Genomic DNA, 23,099 nt, shown 5'->3' with positions numbered 1-23,099 from the left:
TGCTGTCTTTCACGTAATTTGTTAAAGCTTTTGTCACTGGCTTCAAGAGATCCCTTGGTGCTACTTTGCTCAATTTTTATATTAACTGGCCATTATCAGATTGTATCTTGTTGAAGAAGCTCATTGTATACAAATTAGTTAACGTTCTTCCTAAATCTCAACAATGACTGCATTTCAAAAAACACTAAGCACTTCGACAATGGTTAAGAGTTTGGAAGATGCTCTGGTTTTGAAAAGTTCTGTATCAGAAACACGTCTTTTATCCACATCCAGCACCACAGTCCTCAATCTCTGGATGGTTCCAATCTTGACTTTTTGAGCATCCTGATTTTCTTTGCTCCATTATTGGCTGACTTGCCTGGGCCTTGTGTTCTGGCACTTACTCATTAAAATTGTCTGCCTCTTTGCTTCCCTCTCTTCCTCTAAGCTGCTTCTTAAAACCTATATGTTTGAACAAGCTTTTGGTTACATGTCCCAATATTACCTCAGTGCCAAATACTTGTTAGTGTTCCTAGGAAGTATTTTGGAATATTTATTACATTATGTATTATGGTTTATTTTTTATCACATATATCTAGAAAGATACAATGAAAAGTTTTGTTGCCACAACCCGGTGCCATTTTGAGTTACAAAAAGAATAAGAAATCACAAATAGAGTTCATCTTCAGTGGAGAAGGGTCTTCAAGCACAGCCTCTGCCTCAAGGAGTGCCCAGACCGCAGTCAGGAGTCACTATTCTGGGCACCACCTCTGCCGCAGTGACCCACCACTGCCAAGACTGCCCACTGCAGGCGTCACCACTGCCACGGTCGAAGACCCACCAAGCACTGCCACAGATGGCAACCCGCTGAGTCCATGCTTCAGGTCTGCCATAGCTAAGAATTATCGCACCAAGCACTGTCCATGCTTAGGGAACCACCTTAGCCAACAACCCACCAAGCACCATTCCATCTTCCCCGTCACATCAGAAGGCAAAGAAAAGAAAATAAAGACGGAAAGAAACAAGAAAGGAGAGAAAGAGAAGGATGCAGCTGGCCTGGACCGATGGACTCCAGAGCCCGAACACTAATGAGTGAGCTGGCACAGTTGTTTTGGAGATAGGCATTACATGCTTTAAGGGCACAATGTAAATGTAAATTGTCATTGTCTCCATTTCTGTGTGGCAGAGCAAAATGATCAGTGCTCAAGGAATTTTTGTCATGACTAGATATGGAGTTCAGTAAAAACAAGTCGAAAGAAAAGTTCCAAAATTGTTCTTTTTAAAATGCAGTGGTAACCGCCCCCCCGCCCGCCTGCCGCCCGATATAGACAGCAACGCATGTATAGACAGATGGCAACCATTATTAGATAGCTAATGTTTGTTTGAATTTAGGTCATTGAATTTCTGAGATTTGAGGTGCGAGCTAAACTAATAGCAAAGCTGTTAGTGAGAGGCGCCCCTTTTTTTTTCAGCATGACTCGGTTAATCAAGAAAGTTTGAGCTAAACTTGTCGGCAAAGTTTGCGAATCAAAAATTGACACAGCTGTATAAACAACACAAAGAGCTCCTGACCTCAGCGCATTTAAGTGTTTTAGTCAAGTTTCACATGTACATTTTTTTTTAAGAGCTGAGCGCTTGGTCAAGATTTTAGAATATAGGTAATTTATCTGGTTTGTTTTTTATGGAGGTTTTCCTTTCTAGCACTTCTGCTGAAAAGCCTGTATGGATTATTTTAACTCCTCAAGCTTGAAACTTTATTTTCCATATATTCACTTGTTAGCTCACCAAATTCCCACTTGATTCTCTGTTTCAAATGTCTAACTGTCCAACGTTAGAGTTTCCTGCATGCAGCATGACTTTCACAAGGGACAGTCAGCCCAGTATGTATCATGCAGAAAGATTAATTATTGGTTCTGCTTGTCTTTTGCACTCCTCAGCCTCCTGCAGAGTCCTTGTCAACGCTGCTCAGTCCTGTCAAATTACTTTATTGTGCAAGTTTAACATACACATATTGGGCGTCACCTTGGCTGAGTGGTAGCACCGCAGACACTGAGCCCAAAGGGTCAGTGGGCTCAAGTTCAATTCAGGAACTTGAGCACGTATCAGATGCTGATATTTCAGTGCTGGTGCTAAGGTACATTGTTAGAGATCTGTTTTAGAGAGAAGTTAAACTAACTGATTCAGGTGGATGTAAAACCTCCCACGGCCCTACTGAAGGACTGTGCTGTTTCCCAAATGTCCTGACCAGTAATTCTCCCCGAACTGCTTTCACCGAAGCATTAATTGTTAATTTATCTCATTTATGGAATCTTACAGCCCGTATGGAGACCATTCATCCCCATGTGCCTGTGTTGGTTCTTTCAATGAGCTAATACAGTTAGTTCTACTTGATCCCCATTGCTAAGCAGATAGAATAATAGAATCTCTAGAGTGCAGAAAGAGGCCATTCAGCTCATCAAGTCTGCACCACCCCTCCAAAGGGCAGACCCAGACCCAGTCTCCAGACCTATCCCAATAACCCGTAGCATTTACCATGACTACTGTATCTAGCTACACATCCCTGAACACTACTGTTGAAGCTGCATCCACCACTCCATTGGGCATTGCATTCTAGATCATCATCACCTATAAACTATTCAATGCCCCTCCCCTCTGAAACTTTTACCAATTGTTTTAAATCTGCCTTGTCTCCAATGCTGCAACTAATAGAAAGAGTTGACCCTATTCGCAGCATCGAAACCCTTTATGAGCTTGATTGCCTCCATTAAATCAGCTCTTAACCATCTCTGTTTTAAGACCAGCAATCTCGCCCTCTCCAATCTCACTACATAGCCTCTGCTTTATTTGTGGGATGTTGGTCTGTGTAATTATAATTGTAAATACACTTTAAAAACTATTCATTGACTTTGGAATGCATCTTGAGGTTATCATAGGTGCGATATCAATGTAGCCTCCTTTTTTAGATCTCAGTGTTTCTTCTTAACAAAACTCATCTGAACAAATAAACTCAGAGATAATGGGAACTGCAGATGCTGGAGAATTTCAAGATAATAAAATGTGAGGCTGGATGAACACAGCAGTCCAAGCAGCATCTCAGGAGCACAAAAGCTGATGTTTCGGGCCTGGACCCTTCATCAGAGACCCTTCCTCTGATGAAGGGCCCAGGCCTGAAACGTCAGCTTTTGTGCTCCTGAGATGCTGCTTGGCCTGCTGTGTTCATCCAGCCTCACATTTTATGAACAAATAAACTGTTGTCTTCATTCTGTTGTTTATCAGATCTAATGCGCTCAAATGTAAACAGCTCCGTGACTGTTGCCTTGTTGATAGGTCCCCTTGGGGAAGGTTCACCTTTTGACCTGTGACCCCTAAACTGCAGTAATGGGGAGGAAGATTTGGATTTTGATTGTAAATTCAAAGAATAATGATACCGTTCAGGAAATTATTCATCCCGTCAAAATTTTGACAATAGGCTGGATTGTTCCCTGGTATAAAACCCACCCCAGTTCTGCCTCATGATGCAAAACTGTTTTAATGTGAAGAGACCCTAATAGCACAAGCTTAGCTAAATAATGGTGTAAGACACTGCCCAGAGGAAGGAACTGGCTGTCAAGTTCTGTGCTTAAAGACAGGTGTCAGCCAGGACTGGGCCTGCCTTGTAGTTTGTGGCAGGCAAGAAAGCAGAGGGCCAGGAACTTCATGGTGCATGCAAGTGACCAAATGGTTAATCACAAAATGTTTAACTCTCTCTTCTACTCAAGCAATGGCAATGTTGTACCATCTTGAGCAAGTTTAAATGACCCTTTTCTCCCAGCACTAACCTGGCACCAATCTTCACACAATGACTCTGTGCTGTGCTCCTGACACCTGTGCACTATCGTGGCCTAATATGTGTGATCTTCTTCCTTGATTCTTTGGAAATTTCCTTCTGGCCCTCTGCAGCCGCTAACAAGCTCTGCAACAATGGGCAGTTACTTGGAGATTGGCAGATTGCTGTCTCGCTGTCTCTTTTCCTCCTGCCGCTCACCCCCAGCCTGCACTTTGGAAACTGCAATGTTCTGGAGGTGCAGGGCTCTAAGACACGATCTAGCAACACACTTTTCAAAGTGCACCCTCACGCACAGGGACATGTGGAAATCCTGCCTAATATTTCTGTGGAATGCTCCACAATAAAATTCAACTACTATTTCAACAAATTAGCTCAGGGTTAAAAGGATTTTTTACCCTCTCGGACTTAATTGCTCTTTCTTTAAGAGCAAGTGTTGTGTGTTGTTTTACTTCTCTTTTATTTTGTCAGTTTATTTAATGAGGCAATGTTTTCCCTCCTTGTTGGAGATTGGCAGTCCAGCTACTGCATGTGTTCAGCTCATAATGTATTCCAGCTTGCCTTCTGCACCCCTTGCTCTGAGGGATATGGGGGTGGGGAAGTGGGGAAGAGTCTGTTTCACTAACAGACTGAAAGGGCATAACAATAAACTTGCTGCTGTTTATGTCGGTGGGCACAGCAGCCGTCAGGAAGGCCAGGGTTTTTAAGGCTCCTTGGATGTTTGTATGGCACTTTAATTGGCTGCTGTTTAGCTCATTTAAGACACTGGCCGGGGAGCTTAATTCTGGTGCATTGGAAGCAGGCTGTTTTGGACTCAGAATTACACAAGCAGCTTCTACTTTTCCTATAAGTCAACAACCAAAGCTGTTACTACTGGGCCAGAGATTCCACCATGTGACTTGCACTGATTTGCTAGGTTTGCAATCGATTCTCGGCTAACTTTTTTTAAAATCCAGTAAGAAGTTTATAAAGTGTTGTGTAAACAGTTTCAAAAAGACTTTATATAAAATTTTATCTTGCCATAATTGTGTGGGATGTCAGAAATGTACCTATTTCAACATCCAAGTGGGATGTTTCAGCACAGCCGGGCATGAAACAGTGCTATGATGTGTAATCCACTGCTGAGCTGTTTGTTTAACTGTACTAGAAATTTACACAAGGATAGTACTGAGTTAACAGGAACGGTTATAACCAGTTTAGATAGCAAATGGTTTGGGTTTTATGTGAACATTAATGTCGTAGAAATATTCACTTATCAGGCAACTTAATGTGTTCTTTGGCTTGCTGCATTTGCCTGAAGGTGACTAGCACATGCTTCTGAGGTTTCAAATTTTTATGTATCTTTTCAAAATAAAGTTCAGTGCTTTAACTGCCAGGGCTGAGTCTTTTACCCTGCACCTGGCCAATTTTCCTGACAAACACTATTAGGTTTACGAAATGATTACAGTGGAAACTCGCAATATGGCACTTGAAAATCTGCATTTTTATTTTCTAGTCTTCCATTTCTTCACAAGTCAAAATCCAAACACCCTGCCAGTTCACGTTTGCGGGGATTCACATTTGTTCATCTTTGTCCATTGCCCACATTTCCCTCCCAAGCATCCAGTGGTGTTATGATCCCAGTGAAAGTTATTACTGGACAAATCAGATTCCACATTGAAATATGTATTTTTTTTGGTTTTATGGAGCTGGCCTTTCACTTTGCACTGAACCACAGGTACATTACAATGCCACAGATTTGGTTTTAATAATAAAACAGAGTTTATGACGTGAAAGAATTGAAGATAGAGTGAACCAACTGTTTACGTACAACACATACCCTAAGGTGAGTATTTGTGAGAGTGGTTAGCAATGCTGTAAACTAAAATGTCAGGAGGATGGTATCCCATGCAGGGAGTCAGAGAAGGTGAATCAAGGACAAGAGTAAAAGACAGAAAGGGGAGTAAGAAAAGTGATAGGTAGAGAAATTAAAGGCCAGGATCAAACAGTGCCACATTGGAAAAATAATGGGAACAGAAGACATAGTGTAAAAGACAGGCCTTAAGGCTTTGTGCCTTAGTGTGCACAGAATTTATAATAGAGTGGGTGAATTAGTTGCGCAAGTAGATGAAAGCAGTTCTAATGTAGTCAGATTACAGAGACATGACTGAAGTGTGACCAGGCATGGGAACTGAACGCTAGGGGTATTCGGTATTTACGAAGGACAGACAAAAAGGAGAAGGAAGTGGAGTTGCATTACTGGTTAAAGAGGAAATTAACACAATAGTAAAGAAGGATAATAGGTGTGGAATTTTTATGGGTTAGAGCTGAGAAACATCAAGCAACACAAAACATTAGTGATGGTTGTACCTAGACCCCCAGACTATAGGGGTGATGTTCGGAATGGCATTAAGCAGGAAGTTAAGAGACCAGTGCAAGAACAAAATATTGCTGACTTTAATCTGCATGTAGATTGGCCGTATCAAATTAGTAACAATACAACAGAAGAGGAATTCCTGGGATGGTTTCCTGGATCAATACATTGGCGAACCAAGTGGAGAACAGGCCATCCTAGACTGGGTAGTGTTTAAGGAGAATGGAATAATTAGCAACCCAGTTGTGCACGACCCTTTGGGAAGAAGCAACCATAATATGATCGAATTCCTCATCAAAATGGAGAGTGATGTAGTTGACTCTGAGACTAGGGTACTGGGTTTAAATAGATTGGGGCACATTATTTAAAAGGATGACAGTGGAAGGTGAACGGCAAGCATTCAGAGAGTGAATGGGTGAACTACACCAATTGATTATCCCTGTCTGGCACTAAAACAGTGGGAAAGGTGGCCAAACCATGGCTGACAAGAAAAATTCAAGATGGTATTAAATCCAAGGAAGAAGCATATAAATTGGCCAAAAAAGCAATAGACTGAAGATTGTTGCACAGATGGTAGGAACTGCAGATGCTGGAGAATCTGAGATAGCAAAGTGTTCTTCATTTTCTGAAGAAGGGTCTAGGCCTGAAACATCAGCCTTCCTGCTCCTCTGATGCTACTTGACCTGCTGTGTTCATCCAGCTCTACACCTTGCTATCTCAGACTGAAGAATGAATGAGTTTAGAATTCAGCCAAGGAGAACCAGGGGATTGATTAAGAAAGGGAACATAGAGGATGAGAGTAAGCTTGCAGTGAGCACAAAAACTGACTGGAAAAAACATTCTGTCTCTGATGAAGGGTCTAGGCCTGAAACGCCAGCTTTTGTGCTCCTGAGATGCTGCTTGGCCTGCTGTGTTCATCCAGCTTCACACTCTGTTATCTTGGATTCTCCAGCATCTGCAGTTCCCATTATCTCTGGAAAAAACATCTGTAGGTATGTGAAGAGAAAAAGATTAGTGAAAACAAATGAGTTCCTTCCAGTCAGAAACAGGGGCATTTATTATAGGCAAAAAAGAAGTGGCTAACCAAATAAATACATACTTCAGTTGTGTGTTCCTAAAGGATCCCACAAATAACATCACAGAAATGTTGGAAACACCGGGTTCTAAGAGGTGGACGAACGGAAGGAAGTCACTTCAGCAACAATTCTGGAACTCTGGAACATTTCCTACAGATTGGATGGTCGCTAATGCAACCCTTTTTAAAAAGGGAGGCAGCAACAAAATGGACAGAAGATGGGAAATTACTTTATTTGTTCGCAGGATGAGGGTGTCGCTGACTAGGCAGCATTTATTGCCCATCCCTAATTGCCCAGAGGGCAGTTCAGAGTCAACCACATTTTTGTGTGTTTGGAGTCACATGTAGGCCAGACCTGGTAAGGATAGCAGTTTCCTTCCCTAAAGGTTACTGAACCAAATGGGTCTTTCCTGATGATCGACAATGGATTCACGGTCTTCATTGGCTTCTTAATTCCAGATATTTATTTAATTCAAATTCCACCATCTGCTGTGGTGGGATTCAAACCTAGGTCCCCAGAATGTTGTCTGGGTCCCTTGATTAGCAGTCCAGCTATAATATTCACTTGGCCATCACCTCCCCTGAGGTGATGTAGGTGGTTAGCCTGACCTTGGTCATTGGCAAAATTTTAGAGTCCATTAGTAAGGATGAGATTGTGGAGAGTTTGGAAGTGCATGGTAAAATACGGCTGAGTCAGCACAACTTTGTCAAGAGGAGGTCGAATTCTTTGAGGAGGTAATGAGCCAGTTAGATAAAGGAGAGCCAGTAGATGTGATCTATTTGGATTTCCAGAAGGCCTTTGACAAGGTACCACACAGGAGCTTAAAAAATAAGATAAAAGCCCATGGAGTTAGGAGCAAGGTACTGGCGTAGATAGAATATTTTCTGACTCGCAGGAGCAGAGAGTAGGGATAAAAGGATTTTTTTCAGGGTGGCAGCAGGTGACTGGTGGAGTTACGCAGGGACCACTGTTGGGACCACAATTATTCATGTTATACATTAACTACCTGGATAAAGGAACTGAGAGCTTTGTTGCTAAGTTTGTAGATGACACAAAGGTAGTTGGAGGGGCAGATAGTGATGACAAAAAGGAGAGGCTGCACAGGACTTAGGCTGGAAGAGCCAGCAAAGAATTGTCAGATAAAATGCAATGTGGGAAAGTGTGAGGTTATGCACTTTGGTAGGAAGGATAAAGGCATACACTACTTTCTGAATGGGAAAGGGTTCAGAAATCTGGAGCACAAAGGAACTTAGGAGTCCTAGTTCAGATTTCTATTAAGGTTACCATTTTAGTTGGCATTTAGGAAAGCAAATGCAATGTTATCATTCATTTCAAAAAAGCTTGAATACGTGAGCAGAGATGTACTGCTGAGGCTGTATAAGACTGCACGTGGAATACGGAGAGCAGTTTTGGGCCCAGTATCTGGATGTGCTGGCTTTAGAGGGGATCCAGAGAAGGTATGCAAGAATGATTCCAGGAATGAAGCGCTTGTCATGTGAGGGGTGGTTGAGGACTTTGAGTCTGTGTTCGATGGAGCTATGAAGGAAGAGGGGAAGTTCTGACTGAAACTTACAGAATGCGAGAGGCCTGGATAGAATTAAAATGAAGAGATATTTCCACTGATGAGAGGCTAGGAGCTGAGGGCACAGCCTTGGGATGGAGCTGTGACCCTTTAGAACTGAGACAAGGCGGGATTTCTTCAGCCAGTGTGTGTGTAATCTTTTTAACTCATTGTCACCAAAAGCTATAGAAGCCAAGTCATTGAGTGTACTTAAGACAGAGCTAGATAGGTTCCTGATTAGTAAGGAGATCAAGGGTTAGGAGAATGGGATATGGTTAATACTGGGATAGGACTTGAGCATCACTTTGATAACCATAGAATAACAATAGAACTGGATGAACTGGCAAGAGAATTACTTTTCATCCAAAGTTGTTGACTCACAGAGCATGTTCAGTGAGTGTGTGCTTTAAAATTAAGCTGAGCTAGTTTACAAATAGCCATCTGATGTCATATGAGTAGACTGTATAGGGAAGTATGGTTGGGAAATCAATGATTCAGACTACTTCTCCGTTGTGGTCTTTTGTGCTTGTCAGGATGTAAGAGCAGCCAAGGTATAATTAAATGGCAGAAGAAGCTGAAGTTTATGCAAACTAAGTTCATCCACGTCAATGAGACCCCTGTCACCTTTCCACCACTTCCAGTGCAATACATAGGTGTGCCTTTGTTTTGCTTGAGGAGACAGGACAGGATAAGACCAAAGGCTTGTGAATGCTGTGATTTTGAAATGAAAATATTAAACAATTCAACATAGAAACAGGTCATTCATCCCAACTAGCTCATGCAGTCATGATGTTCCACACAAGCAGTAGGTCATGTAAGCAAACTAGTTACTGGTAACTATTTCAGGATATACTTAGAAGCTGCTACTGTTCATGCCTGAGTACCACTGGATTTGATGTTGTACATTTCTGCTCGTATCTTAGTGTCTGATCTCTCCAGCTAAAGAAAGGTGCAAACGATTACATGCCAAATATTCATTTGTGGTACAATTTGTGCTTCTCAGATCGAATCTGTTGTGCTCAAGGAGAACATGAGAGTTATGACGGAAACCTTCTATGCCGCTATTTTTGGATATGATGAGGTGAGTGGTTTTTATTTTTAAAATCACAGAATTTTTACAGTGAACAAAGAGTCCATTTGACCCATTGTGTTAGCACTCGCTCTCTAAATGAGCCTGCCCTTTCCTCTAAGTACTATATGTTATTTCTATTTTAAATAATTGTTTAATTCCATCTTAAATACATCAATTGAACCTGCCTCCATCACCCTTCCAGGCAGCATGTTCCAAACCCAAACCACTCACTATATAAACAAGGTTTTTCTCACATTGCATTTACTTCCTTTTGGACATGATTTAAAATCTGTTTCTTGTTCTGATCCTTTTGTAAGTGGCGATAGTTTCTTCCTGTCTTCTCTACCCAGCTCATTTTATGATTTTGAAACATTTTCTCTTACCCTCGTCCTCTCCAAAGGAGATTGTCCTAACCTCTGCGATCTGTCTTCATAACCGGCTCCAGGGATGAGAAACTTCATTCTTAAAACCCTCTTCTGCCCTTTCTCCAATTTCGTCGCATCTTTCCTGATGTGCGATGCTCATAACTGGATACAGTCCAACAGCTGAAGTCTAAATAGTTTGTGACAAATTTAGTATAGCTTCCTTAATCTTCTATTTCATAATTCAGAAATTCTGGCCCTCTGGAAAATAGGAGAAACTTTTCAAGATTAAGAATTATTGGTTCATTGTATGTGTCCGGTATGACAGTCTGTTCAGCCTTCAGATTTGATTTGGGTTTATGTGTGTACTCAAGTACAGGAGTACAATAGAAAGTGTATAATGTCGCCTCGTGAGGCACCATCTTTTGTACAAGCACAATACCTAGGTTACAGAATCTTAAGAACTAGATAGAAAGAAAGAACAAATTTAAAAGAAAGAACAAATTTAAAAGTTAAACTGCAGTGATTATAATACGGCATAAAAACATACAAAATTAGGGTAAAAGTTAGACATTGCAGACCTTCTGAGTTTTAAGTGGAAAATAAAGAAATAAAGTTGGAAGTCTTTCTTAAGCATTTAACCATGGTAGGACTGCACTTCGAGGAATCACTTAAAGACCAAAAGTCCACAGTGAATAGGGCTACACCATCTACAGCTGATGTCTTTTTAAATCAAAGCACTTTCTTAAAACAAGTTTTGTGGAAATTTGGAATTCTCCCTTCCAAAGGCAATTTAGTTTTGGTGGAGATAGTAGGAACTGCCGATGCTAGAGTCTGAGATAACAAGGTATAGAGCTGAATGAACACAGCAGGCCCAGCCAGCGACACCTTTATTTGGTTAATTTTTTTTTTAGTAAATCTGAAGTGGTGCGGATTCATGCCTAAGGTTCTAGAAAGTTGATGTGAGAAGGAACTTATTGGAGAGCCTGACCTGTAGAGCATTTAGTCCTTTTTTAAAAGGATCAGTGTCAATGTGCCATTGCTGCTTATGTGCAGCACCCAAAGGGCAATATCTATGTCACAACATATGAGTTTAAAATGCCTCAGTTGTTTCCAACTGTGACCGTAGACTGGAGCTACACAGTTAACACTCTGTACCGCATCAATGTGCCTGAGCATCTGTGGATCCATTATCTTCTTCGTATTCCAAAAACAATGATCATCATTATGATCGCTGTTGCATTTTGAACAGAAATTGTTAGAACTTAGAAGAGGCAGAAAGTGGTGGAATAGAAAATCTCTGTGGTGTATAGAATTCACATTAGGTTTATATATGAATGTGTCTATCATCTGAAGAAGAACCTTAATGAACTTGAAATATTAAGTCTGTTTCTGTCTCTACAGATGCTGCCTGACTTGCTGAGTTCTCCAGCGTTGTGTTTTTTTTAACGGATTTTCACCATCTGCAGTATTTTGCTTTTACTTCAAGTAAAAAGTCACTTGTGGAAATAGTTTATTGGCAAACCTGACAGGGACCATATTGTAGGATGGTGTGTGGAGGAATGATGAGAATTTGAGAAAGGAATGGCAGTAAATGCAGGTTGGATAAATCAAATTTGCAAAGATAGCCTAGAAGATGAGTTTGTACACTAATCAGCACAGGCAGTTACGTTAACTAGAGAGCAGATGATTCTGGTAATATGCAATAGGACCAGATCAGTTAATGCCGTCATAGTAAAAGGAGCCCCTGGGTAACAGTGATCAGAGCATGATTGACTTTCACGTTCAATTTGAGGGAGGAAAGAATGTTGTTAAAACAACTGTTGTTAAACTTAAAGAAGGGCAGTTGTGAAGTCAGGGCTAGCGAAAGTGAGCTGGGAAGTTTTTATAAGGGGTAGGTCCGTAAAGATAGAGTGGAAGATGTTTAACAAGATACCATATAACTTCCGGCAGAAGCGCATTCAGTAGAATATAAACACCCTGGGAGGAGGATGCATCTTCCATGGTTTTCTAAGGAAGTTAAGAATTGTATCAAATTGAAAGTAAGAGCTTACAATTCCGTGAAGATTAGTGGCAAGTTAGTAGATTGGACGAATAAGCACCCAAGCAAAGAATGAAAGGAAAAGAGAATCTAAAGTGAGTGTTGGCCCTCTGGAGAGTTGAATTTGGAGAATTAATAATGGAAAATGAGGAAATGGCAGGTGACTTGAACCATACACTTTGTATATTTAATCACTGTACTTGATATAAATAATGTTTGAGAAATAATTGTGAATCAATTAGGGAAAGGGAAGGAAGAACTTAAGACCGTTACAACCACCAAGGAAATAATAAGGGGCAACTACTCAATCTAAAATCTCATAAGTCCCACATCCTGATGGATTTTACCCTGGGGTCTTAAATGAAGTGACTGCTGAGATATTATAAATGTTGTTTTATGTTGATTATAATTTTACAAAATTCGCTTTATTGGAAAGGCCCCATTGGATGGGAAAATGGAAAATATACCTTCTGGATTCAAGAAAGGAAGGATATGGGAAGCAGGAAACTGCAGGCCAGTTCAGCTTCATCTGTCATAAGTAAATTGCTTGAATCTAACACTGAGGTTTTGGAAGAGCTCTTTAAAAAAAAATCATGCATCAGCCAGACTCAACATGGATTTGTGAAGAATAAATCAAGTTTGATTAATGAGAGTTTTTTTAAAGAAGTAATATACACATGGCTAAAGGACAGTCTGTGGATATGGTATACTTAGATTCTGTGAAGGTAATTGGTGAAGTGCCACATCCAAGTTTACTACATAACATAAGAGCTCATGGTGTATGGGGTAATGTATTGGCATCGATAGAGAAGTAGGAACCAACAAGAATCATACAGTCAGGTCAAATGGGTCATTTTTGCGTTGACATGAGATAGCATTGGGGTGCCAAAGGGATCACTGATGGCTCATCAACTTTTTACACTTGACTTCAGTGACTTGAATGCAGGGACTAAGCGTTTTGTTGCTAAGTTTACTGATACAAAAATAGAATGTAACATTTCAGCATAGGAACAGGCCCTTTGGCCCACTATGCCTGCACATGGTCTGTCCCCCACTACCCCCTGCCTGTCCACATGTCTGTTTAAATGCCACTTAACTGTTGCTGTTGTATCTGCTTCAATCACTTCCCTTGGCAACATATTCCAGGCGCCCACCACCCTCTGTGTAAAATAAAAATGTGCCCTCTCACATTTCCTTTAAACTTCCCCCTTCTCACGTTAAACCCACGGCCCTTTGTATTTCACATTTCCACCCTGGGAAAAGATTCTGACTATCCACCCTATCCGTACCTCTCATAATTTTATATGCTTCTGTCAGGTTGCCCCTCAGCCTCCAATGCTCTAACAAAAAACAATCCAATTTTTCCAACCACTCCTTATAGCTAATACACTCCGATCCAGGCAACATCCTGGTAAATCTCTTCTGCACCCTCTCCAAGTCTCGACATTCTTCCAATTATGTGTTAACCAGAACTGCATATGATATACCAAATGTAGCCTCACTAAAGTTTTACACACGTGACTTGCCACCTTTTATACTCCGTGTCCTGACTGGTGAAGGGAGCATGCCATACACCACCTTTACCACCTTATCCACTTGTGTTGCCACTTTCAGGAAGCTATGGACTTATACCCCAAGTTCCCTCTGCATGTCAGTGTCCCTAAAGGTCTTGCCGCTTACTATATTCTTTTTCTCTTGCATTTGACATCCAGATTGTTACCTAGATTGGAGTGTATTAGCTATAAGGAGAGGCTAGACAGACTTGGATTGTTTTCACAAGTGTTGGAGGCTGAGGGGCCACCTGATAAAAGTATATCAAATTATAAGAGGCATGGATAGGGTGGATGGTCAGAGTCTTTTTCCCTCGCAGTAATGTCAAATACCAGGGGACATAGGTTTAAGATGAGGGGGGTGAAGTTTAAAGGAGATGTGCCCTGGAGTGCTTTGCCAAAGAAAGTGGTAGAAACGGATACGATAGCAACGTTTAAGAGGCATTTAGACAGACGCGTGGACGGACAGGGAATAGAAAGAGACAGACCGTGTGCAAACAGATGGGATTAGTTTAGAACGGCATCATGGTTGGCGCAGAAATAGTGGGCTGACAGGTCTGTTCCCGTGCTGTAATGTTCTCTGTCTACTTCACGCTTCTCTGTATTAAACTTCATGCGACATTTCTTCATCCAACTTTCCAACACTGCTATATCCTGCTGTATCCTTTGATAGCCTTCCTCACTATCCACAAGTCCACTGATTTGCATGTCATCTACAAACTTGCTCAACAGACTTCCTACATTTTCATCCAAGTCATCCAAGTGACCCTCACAAAACGCTGCTAGTCACAGACCTCCAAACAGAAAAACTCCGTACTACCTTCTGTCTTCTGTGACCAGGTCAATTTTGTATCCAGTTTACCAACTCACTGTGGATCCCATGTGACGTAATCTTCTGAGCCAACCTACCATGAGGGACCCGGTCAAATGCTTTAGTAAAGTCAGTGTTAATTATATCAACTACCTTACCCTTATTAATCATGTTTATCATTTTGCCTAAAAGCTCAGTCACATTTCTGAGACAAGACTTCCCCTGCACAAAGCCGTGCTGACTGTCCATAACAAGTCCATTCTTTTCCAAACGTGAGTAAATCCGGCCCCTATAAGTCTTCTCCAGTATTTTCCCTACCACTCGTATAAGGCTCACCAGCCTGTAATTTCCTGGATTATACCAGTTGCTGTCCTTAGACAAAGGGACTACATTGGCTATTCTCCAGTCTTATAGGACTTCACCTTAGGTTAAAGTGGATGTAAAGACCTCTGTTTAGGCCCCAGCAGCTGCCTCCCTTGCCTCCATCAGTAACCCAGGATAGATCCCATCAGGCCCTGGGGACTTATCCACCTTTAATGTTTTTCAACACTGCTTCCTCTTTAATACCGATATGCCCTAGAGTAACATATCCCTCCCTAACCTCACTACCATTCATATCCTTCTCAATGAATACCAATGCAAAGTACTCATTAAGGGCCTCACCCACTTCCTCTGACTCCACGCGTAAATTCCCTCTTTGTCCTTGATTGGATCAATCTTTCCCAAGCTACTCTCCTAATATACATATAAAATGCCTTGAGATTCTCCTTAATCCTGCAGAAAGTGCAATCAGATGAGCCATTATCTTATTACATGGTGGGGACGGCTCAAGGAACCAAATAGCCTACATCATTCTTATCAATGTTTTCTTTTTGGAACACATCAAGCTCAACCCATTCTTCCCATATAGTAACCACTCTCTGGATGAAGAAGTCTTTTCTGAATTGCCTATTGGAGTTAAAAATTACCGTGCATTACCTTCTAATTTTGTTTATGCCCTTGTAGTTATAGATGTTCCCTTCTATGGATGTGGCCTCTATGAACTCTTTTGGCTTCCAAATACTCTTCATGTGTGCTTTAGCTGAAAAGTACTAAAATAATATAACTTCTATCAAAAAGCTCAGGACAGAACAAGCCTATACTGTGTTTCTAAACCAAAATCATTTGGCATTGATTTGTCTTATTTGGAAGTAATCTCATGAAATACCACTTCTACATTTCCGTGCCTTTTATATACACGTGTCCTGTTTCAGTGAGCCAAGAACTGGGAGGAAAATTGAGTGGAGCCTGATTTCATTCCATAGTGTTTTCTCCCTCTCCTTCCCCCCCCTCCCTTTTCTTGCTCCCTCCCTCTCCTTTCCCCCCCCCCTCCCTTTTCTTGCTCCCTCCCTCTCCTTTCCCCCCCCCTCCCTTTTCTTGCTCCCTCCCTCTCCTTTCCCCCCTCCCTTTTCTTGCTCCCTCCCTCTCCTTCCCCCCCTCCCTTTTCTTGCTCCCTCCCTCTCCTTCCCCCCCCCCTTTTCTTGCTCCCTCCCTCTGCTTTTACCCCCCTCCCTTTCCCTGTCCTTCTCCTACCACCTCTCCTTACCCCCCTCCTCACTCTCTCTCTCTCTCTCTCTCTCTCTTCCACCCAACCGCGCCCCCGTTCCACTTCACCATCAGCCTGTCTCTGTCTGTCTGTCTCTCTCTCTCTGTCTCTCTCTCTCTCTATCTATTTCTCTCTCTGTATTCCCCCTTGAACAGTGAATGGACTCGAGTGCTCTTCTGGATTTCCTGGTAGAATGGCTCCACAGTACAAAATTGTATCATTTTGACCTTTTGTCAAAAGAATTGACCCATGAGCAGAAATAGTCGATGGGTCAAGCCACAGACCCGTCTTTAAAGTAAACATGAAAAGATTAGAGTGGAGCAGTGAATTGATTAGAGTGGCACAGTGAATCTCATGCCATCTGATGGACATGATTGTATTTCTTCATTATTGTACGAAGGAGGTATTTTTCATTGTCACCTTTCATTAGGGTCGTAGAGATATACAGCACAGAAACAGGCTTTTCGGTCTAACTCATCCATGCTGACCAGATATCCAAAATAAATCTGGACCCCTCTAAACTCTTCCTATTCACTTATCCGTCCAGATGTTGTCTAAATGTTACAATTGTACCAGTCTCCTCCACTTCCCCTGGCAGCTCATTCACTTATGTGGTCACTGCCTTTGAATCGCTTCCTCCTTTTTAAAGTGCCGTTATTTTGATTTGATTTTATTTTAGTTCCCAAACAATGCAACAGCTTATAAAACAGTAACTACTGTTCCTAGAATTTGAGGAAACCAGCTCCAACACTGAAAATACCCAAAAAAAAGGAGCAGCTCTTGTAGCCACAATTCTGTCGCTTCCTCCATCTTCTTTTCTCATTATTTATTTGTCAGTCCTGGCTCAGTGGCAGCTCTGCCTAATGGTCTCTAGACATCCCAAAGTACTTAGAGCCGATGATGTACTTTGCAACATTGTGATGTTGGTAACAAGATTGTCATATGATAAATAGCAAGGCCTCACAAAAAGCATGAAGGTAGTCGCTAGACAATCTGTTTAAAGGGTTGTTTGAAAGAGAAGTGCCCGCTTGGATACCAGGGTGAAATTCCCAGCTCAGACATGGCAGTTTAACATCTTATCTGAAAGATGCCACTTCTGACCATACAGCACTCCCTTGTTATGGCACCAGGGGTGTAGAAGTCATTTTATGATTAAAGTGCACATAAATTTACAATTTTCAGACTCCAGTTTACCTTCTAAGAACATTATTCGTATGGGAGTGTTTGAAAAGTGTGTATATTCTCCGGGTCTAGTCAGGATTGACCGAAACGTCAGCTTTTGTGCTCCTGAGATGCTGCTTGGCCTGCTGTGTTCATCCAGCCTCACACTTTGTTATCTAGGATTGAACTTGTCTCTGATTCACTGCAAGATTATTAATTCTGCTGAGGCAGTTACTGGAAACATGGGTAGTTGGATGAAATACACCAAACCAGCATTGTGCCCTCCAATCTCACCAAAACCAGGCTTCCACGTCATTTATTTCTTTGCTATTTTGATTTAGTTAATAAGTATAGTCAATCAAAAGTTTTTTTTAATTCTTACATGAGCTCGGACTTTTTTCTTTGGAGAAAAGGAGGAGGAGAGGGGACCTAATTGAGGTATACAAGATAATGAGAGGCATAGATAGAGTTGATAGCCAGAGACTATTTCCCAGGGCAGAAAAGGCTAACACGAGGCGTCATAGTTTTAAGCTGGTTGGAGGAAAGTATCGAGGGGATGTCAGAGGCGGGTTCTTTACACAGAGAGTTGTGAGAGCATGGAATGCGTTGCCAGCAGCAGTTGTGGAAGCAAGGTCATTGGAGACATTTAAGAGACTGCTGGACATGCATATGGTCACAGAAATTTGAGGGTGCATACATGAGGATCAATGGTCGGCACAACATCGTGGGCTGAAGGGCCTGTTCTGTGCCGTACTGTTCTATGTTCTATGTGGTTATTGCTGACAAGGTCTGAATTTGTTGCCTGTCCCTAATTTCCCCTTGAGTCAACCACATCAAGTGAAACAATTTGAGCTGTTTCAACAAATGCAATGCGGTGATATATAAATGAAAGTGTTAACATTTTGTTTCATTATTTGTGCGCTCTCATGTTTTTATTCCAGAAACCGGTACCAAAACATGACCACGATAACTTTTTGGTTTACAGTCATCCCTGACTTTGTCAAACATGCCTAGAAGCTTATTTCTTTTTTGTGCGCTGTGTTGTCACTAATGAGGAATTTTTGGTTTTATTCAGGGAATTTTATCAGATGACCATGTGTTAGCTGCATCTTTATGGCGACACTTCTTCAACAGGCAGTGCGAGGACCCGGGACAGCTGGAGATGATGGTGGAATATGTCCGCAAGCAGGTCAGCAACAGTGCAACAAATTTGAGCTGGTAGTCTTAACTTTTTAATGAATCAGAACCTCACTACATTTGCAACAACATTATAGGGTGTTGGTGAGACCACATTTGTGATACTGTGTGCAGTTTTGATCTCCGCATTTAAGGGAAGATATACCTGTTTCAGAGGGGGCACGGCAGAGTTTCACAGAAACTTTGATTGTTCGAATAAAAAGGTTATCTTATGATTAGTGGCAAAGTAAGTTTCTCTGGAGTTTAGCATGATGTGGAGGTGCCAGTGTTGGACTGAAGTGTACAAAGTCAGAACTCACATGACGTCAGTTTATAGTCCAACAGCTTTATTTGAAATCACAAGCTTTTGGAGTGTCGTGATTTCGTAGAGACTGATAACTTTTAAAAAGAAGTGAGTTCTCCAGTGATTAATGAAAAGAATTACAAGCTAAGCTTTCATGTTTTGTACTAAAATCGACTTGGACTGAACATATAACAAGCAATTGACACAACAAACTATAAGAAGGATAATTCTCCCTTCATTTACTAACATCTGAAATACATTCATTTGTAAGTTGTCAAACTCCCATCAGAAACGTAGCCTTCAAGATTAGGTCCCATACCCCTGCCCAGATCTACAGTAGGTTCTCTCCTCCCCGCTACACCAGTGCAAGTCTTCCAGTGCCCCTTTGAAAGTCGTTCTGCTCAGTCTCCTGAAAATTCCCAGACTGGCTTCCAGCAACAAAGCTCACTCTGCCAACTCCTTGGTCTTTAAATTTCCTATCCCTTCTCCTCAAACAATGTGTGAGAACACTTATCAGCATCCTGCTTTGTGATTACAGCTGTTTCTGTCTCCCGTCTCTGGGTCTTTGTATCAGTGTGAGTTTGTGTTCAGCATGCAGCTGTCCCTGTTTTGTGTTAAGATGTGATAACTGGTACTTCAATTCCTCCAGGCTTCTGCTTGAGCCTATTTCTGTGTCAAAGTCAAATCACATGGACCAGTTCCAAATTATTGTGTGTGTGTGTGTGTGTATTTACAATTGATCTAATTCGACAGCTTGTATTCACAGCACTCAGAACAAGCAGTATGTTCTCATTTAAAATAGAGATAACAAGGTGTAGAGCTGGATGAACACAGCAGGCCAAGCAGCATCAATGGAGCCGGAAGGCTGATGTTTCAGGCCTAGATTCTTCTTCTAAAGATCTTTTCTGAAGAAGAGTCTAGGCCTGAAATGTCAGGTTTCCTGCTCCTCTGAAGCTACTTGGCCTGCTGTGTACATCCAGCCCTTCATCTTGTTATTTCAGATTCTCCAGCATTTGCACTTTCTACTATCTCAGTTGTCATTTAAAGTTGTGATCGTGTTCCTGGGAATCTCAATTTTAAGCAAAATGGACGGGACGATGGCTCAGTGGTTAGCACTTGTGCCTCACAGCGCCAGGTACCCGGGTTCGATTCCATCTTCAGGTGACTGTGCGCAGATTACACATTCTCCCTATGTCTTTTTGATTTTTTTGCCGGGTGCTCCAAGTTTCCTCCCACAGTCCCAGTATGTGCAAGTTAGGTGGTTTGGCCTTGGGAAAATGCCTATTGTGCTCAGGGATTTGCAGGCTAGGTGGGTTAGTCAATGGAAATGCAGGGTTACAGGAATAGGAGATGGATCTGGGTGGGGTGTTCTTCAGAGGACCAGTGTGGACTCATTAGGCCAAATGGCCCGTTTCCATGCTGTAGGGATTCTATGACTTCAAGAGAATCATAGTTTCCCGTAAAGAGCAACATTAGCTTTCTTCTGACATTTCACACTTAGAAAAGAACTTTAAAACTTGAAATACTGTATTGTGCATATGTTGACTTAAAATGCATTGCAAAGCATTAAAGAAATGCAGTGTAATTTTTAAGAATGACTGCATTCCCCTTTACAGTGAAATGCTGTAGAATGGACCAGTCTCCGTCTAGTGGCAGAGGTTGGGATTGCCGGGAGTGGTTGGACTCCCAGGATTACCTTCACTGACTACGATCTGCCATGAGATGGAGCTCGGGATGTCAATGTGAGTTTGGAAGAGGACCCCCAGGGTCTCTGAGAAGAGTGCAGAGTGGGAGCGGGGCTTCGGGAACCACAGGGAAAACCAGAGCCGGTGGGTTGGGGACGACAAATTCTGGGAGAGAGGTCATGCGAGAATGCAATCTAAAGAAGAAATCATATGTGCCAGCTATGCTAAAGTAAACCAGTGTTAAATGTCATTACTTTTGTTAACACAGTCAAAGTAAAATGCCATGCAGTGGGACAACTTTAATAGAGGACTTGCTGTGGTATCAACATTAAATGTGATTCCCAGTTTGACAGTACTTATTGAACAAACCCAAGTGTGTGAGGTATTACTCTAACAGCCAATTTAAGATAAAAACTGAAAGAACTGCGTATGCTGTAAATCAGGAACAAAGACAGAAGTTGCTGGAAAAGCTCAGCAGGCCTGGCGATATCTATGAACTAAAAAAATCAGAACGAACATTTACGGTTCTGAGGAAGGGTCACCTGACCCAAAATGTTAGCTCTGATTTTTTTCTTCACAGATGCTGTCAGACTTGCTGAGTGTTTCCAATCAATTTAAGATTATCAGTCATGTTCACCACAAAATGACTCTCACTTGCTGGGAGCCCTTTGCGGTCTGTTCGTCCTAATTGCTAATCCTCTGCAGGGGGAAATAATAACTTGTCCAGGCGTTGTGCCATTCCAATGAAACAAAACTTTGGCAAATGCTATTCTTTGGTGCATTGCCCACGGCATCTCTTGACAAAATTTATTTTTTTAAAAAAAGAAGCTTGGGGATAACTGTTCTCTAATGTATTGTCTATGACGAATTTGCTTGCCATCTGGACAGTACCCTGTTACTGATACAGTATAAGTTATTATTCCCTGAAATTTGGCATTCTTGAGTCTGTCCTGATGCATGTGTGAGATAAAGCTCCAACAGCATGTCTCTATTCTCGGCATTACTCAACTCAGTACATAATATAAGCACCTGATGTGGTGCTATTGCTTTGCTAATTTTTATTGACATCAATTCTGTGGAAGTATATTCTAGTGATTCACTAGTTGGAATAAATCTGCCTGTCTGTTTTACAGCTTGTAGCAGAGAATTGTAAGAAATCCATTATCTCACATATTGATTCTGGTAACACTATGCTATAACTGACTCATTAGCTCAAATTTTACGAATGAGACTGGCCAGTGGAGTAAATTTATTGATTACCTTCTTGCACTCTTCATTAACCTTGTGTTGGTCTCTAGTTTGATGGTAATGTTAGAGTGGGGGGTACGTTGGAACGTGAGTTTGCAGACTGAGATGGAATATGGTTTCTTCATCTCCCAAGATTGTTCGGTAGCCACTCCTACCAATATTAACATGGACAGATGCATCTGAGATTGATTGTTGATTGATTCTATTGTCATGTGTGCCAGTGAAAAGCTTTGTTTACAAGCGGTACAAGCAGATCACAGCAAGTGAAGGATGCACAGATCAAAAAGACTTAGAGGCATACAGGTTACATTGCAGGCTACATTATCTGGGACTAGATCCCATTCATCAGCCTGATAACGGCCAGAAAGAAGCTGTTTCTGAACCTGCTGGTACGTGTGTTCAGGCTTCTGTATCTTCTGCCTGACAGAAGAGGTTGTAGGAGATCATTACCGGGATGTGATGGAACTTTGATGAAGTTGCCCACTTTTCCGCAGCAGTGAGCCATGTAAGTAGAGTCCATGGATGGAAGCTTGGTTACTGTGATGGTCAGGGTTGTGCACTTCACCTTCTGTAGTTTCTTACAGTCCTGGGCAGAGCAGTTACTGTATCAGGCCGTTATGCACCCAGACAGAATGGTTTCAATGGTGCATCTGTAGAAGTTGGTGAGGGACCTTATGGACATGCCAAATTTCCTGAGCTGCCTGAGGAAGAAGAGGTATTGTTGTGTCTTCTTGACTGTCGCATCTACATGAGAAGTCCAGGGACAGGTTGTCAGTTATTGTCACTCCAAGGAACTTAATGCTGCTCACCCTGTCAACTTCAGTTCTGTTGATGTAGATGGGGGCGTGTGCTCCTCCTTTCTTTATGAAGCCGATGATCAGTTTATTTAGTTTTGCTGACATTGAGAGACTGACTGTTTTCATTGCACCACGTCACCCAGCCCTCTACCATGAGTGGGTTGGTGAGAACTGGGTCAAGTAGGCTTTCACCACCTGCCACTGGTGCAGTCTTGCAGTGATATCCATTGAGACTCAGCCAGCTTGGACAGTCAAAATGCTGAGGAGCAACTCTTAGGATTGACACTGCAATTCCGTACTCAGTGCAATTTGTGCCTTTACCACCATCAGTGCTTTGTCAAATTGTTGTTCACTGTGGAGTCACCCACGCCTGGCTTGGGGTGCAGTGATAATCAGCAGGAGGTTTTCTTGACCTGAGCCAAGCACCATGATGATGGAGTTGTTCATTATTCATAGCAGTCAGTCTGTATGAACTAGTCTACAAAAGACCTTGTAATACGGTGAGAAAACCCCTA

At 41.9% G+C, this 23,099-nt stretch overlaps 1 protein-coding gene across 2 annotated transcripts in view; it reads left to right on the top strand.

The window, feature by feature from the left end:
- LOC125461474 (ubiquinol-cytochrome-c reductase complex assembly factor 1) overlaps positions 1-23,099 on the top strand; it is a 127,904-nt gene that overhangs the window by 93,914 nt on the left and 10,891 nt on the right. For both annotated transcript variants that reach the window (XM_048550298.1, XM_048550300.2), the window contains 2 exons: positions 9,796-9,873; positions 18,450-18,563. In XM_048550298.1, coding sequence (XP_048406255.1) covers positions 9,796-9,873; positions 18,450-18,563 — 192 coding nt within the window. The remainder of the gene's footprint in view (positions 1-9,795; positions 9,874-18,449; positions 18,564-23,099) is intronic.

Source organism: Stegostoma tigrinum, chromosome 19 (assembly GCF_030684315.1).
Source record: "Stegostoma tigrinum isolate sSteTig4 chromosome 19, sSteTig4.hap1, whole genome shotgun sequence".
Classification (NCBI taxonomy): Eukaryota; Metazoa; Chordata; class Chondrichthyes; order Orectolobiformes; family Stegostomatidae; genus Stegostoma; species Stegostoma tigrinum.
Note: the sequence above shows the minus strand (reverse complement) of the source record. Positions and strands in the feature narration are given on the sequence as shown.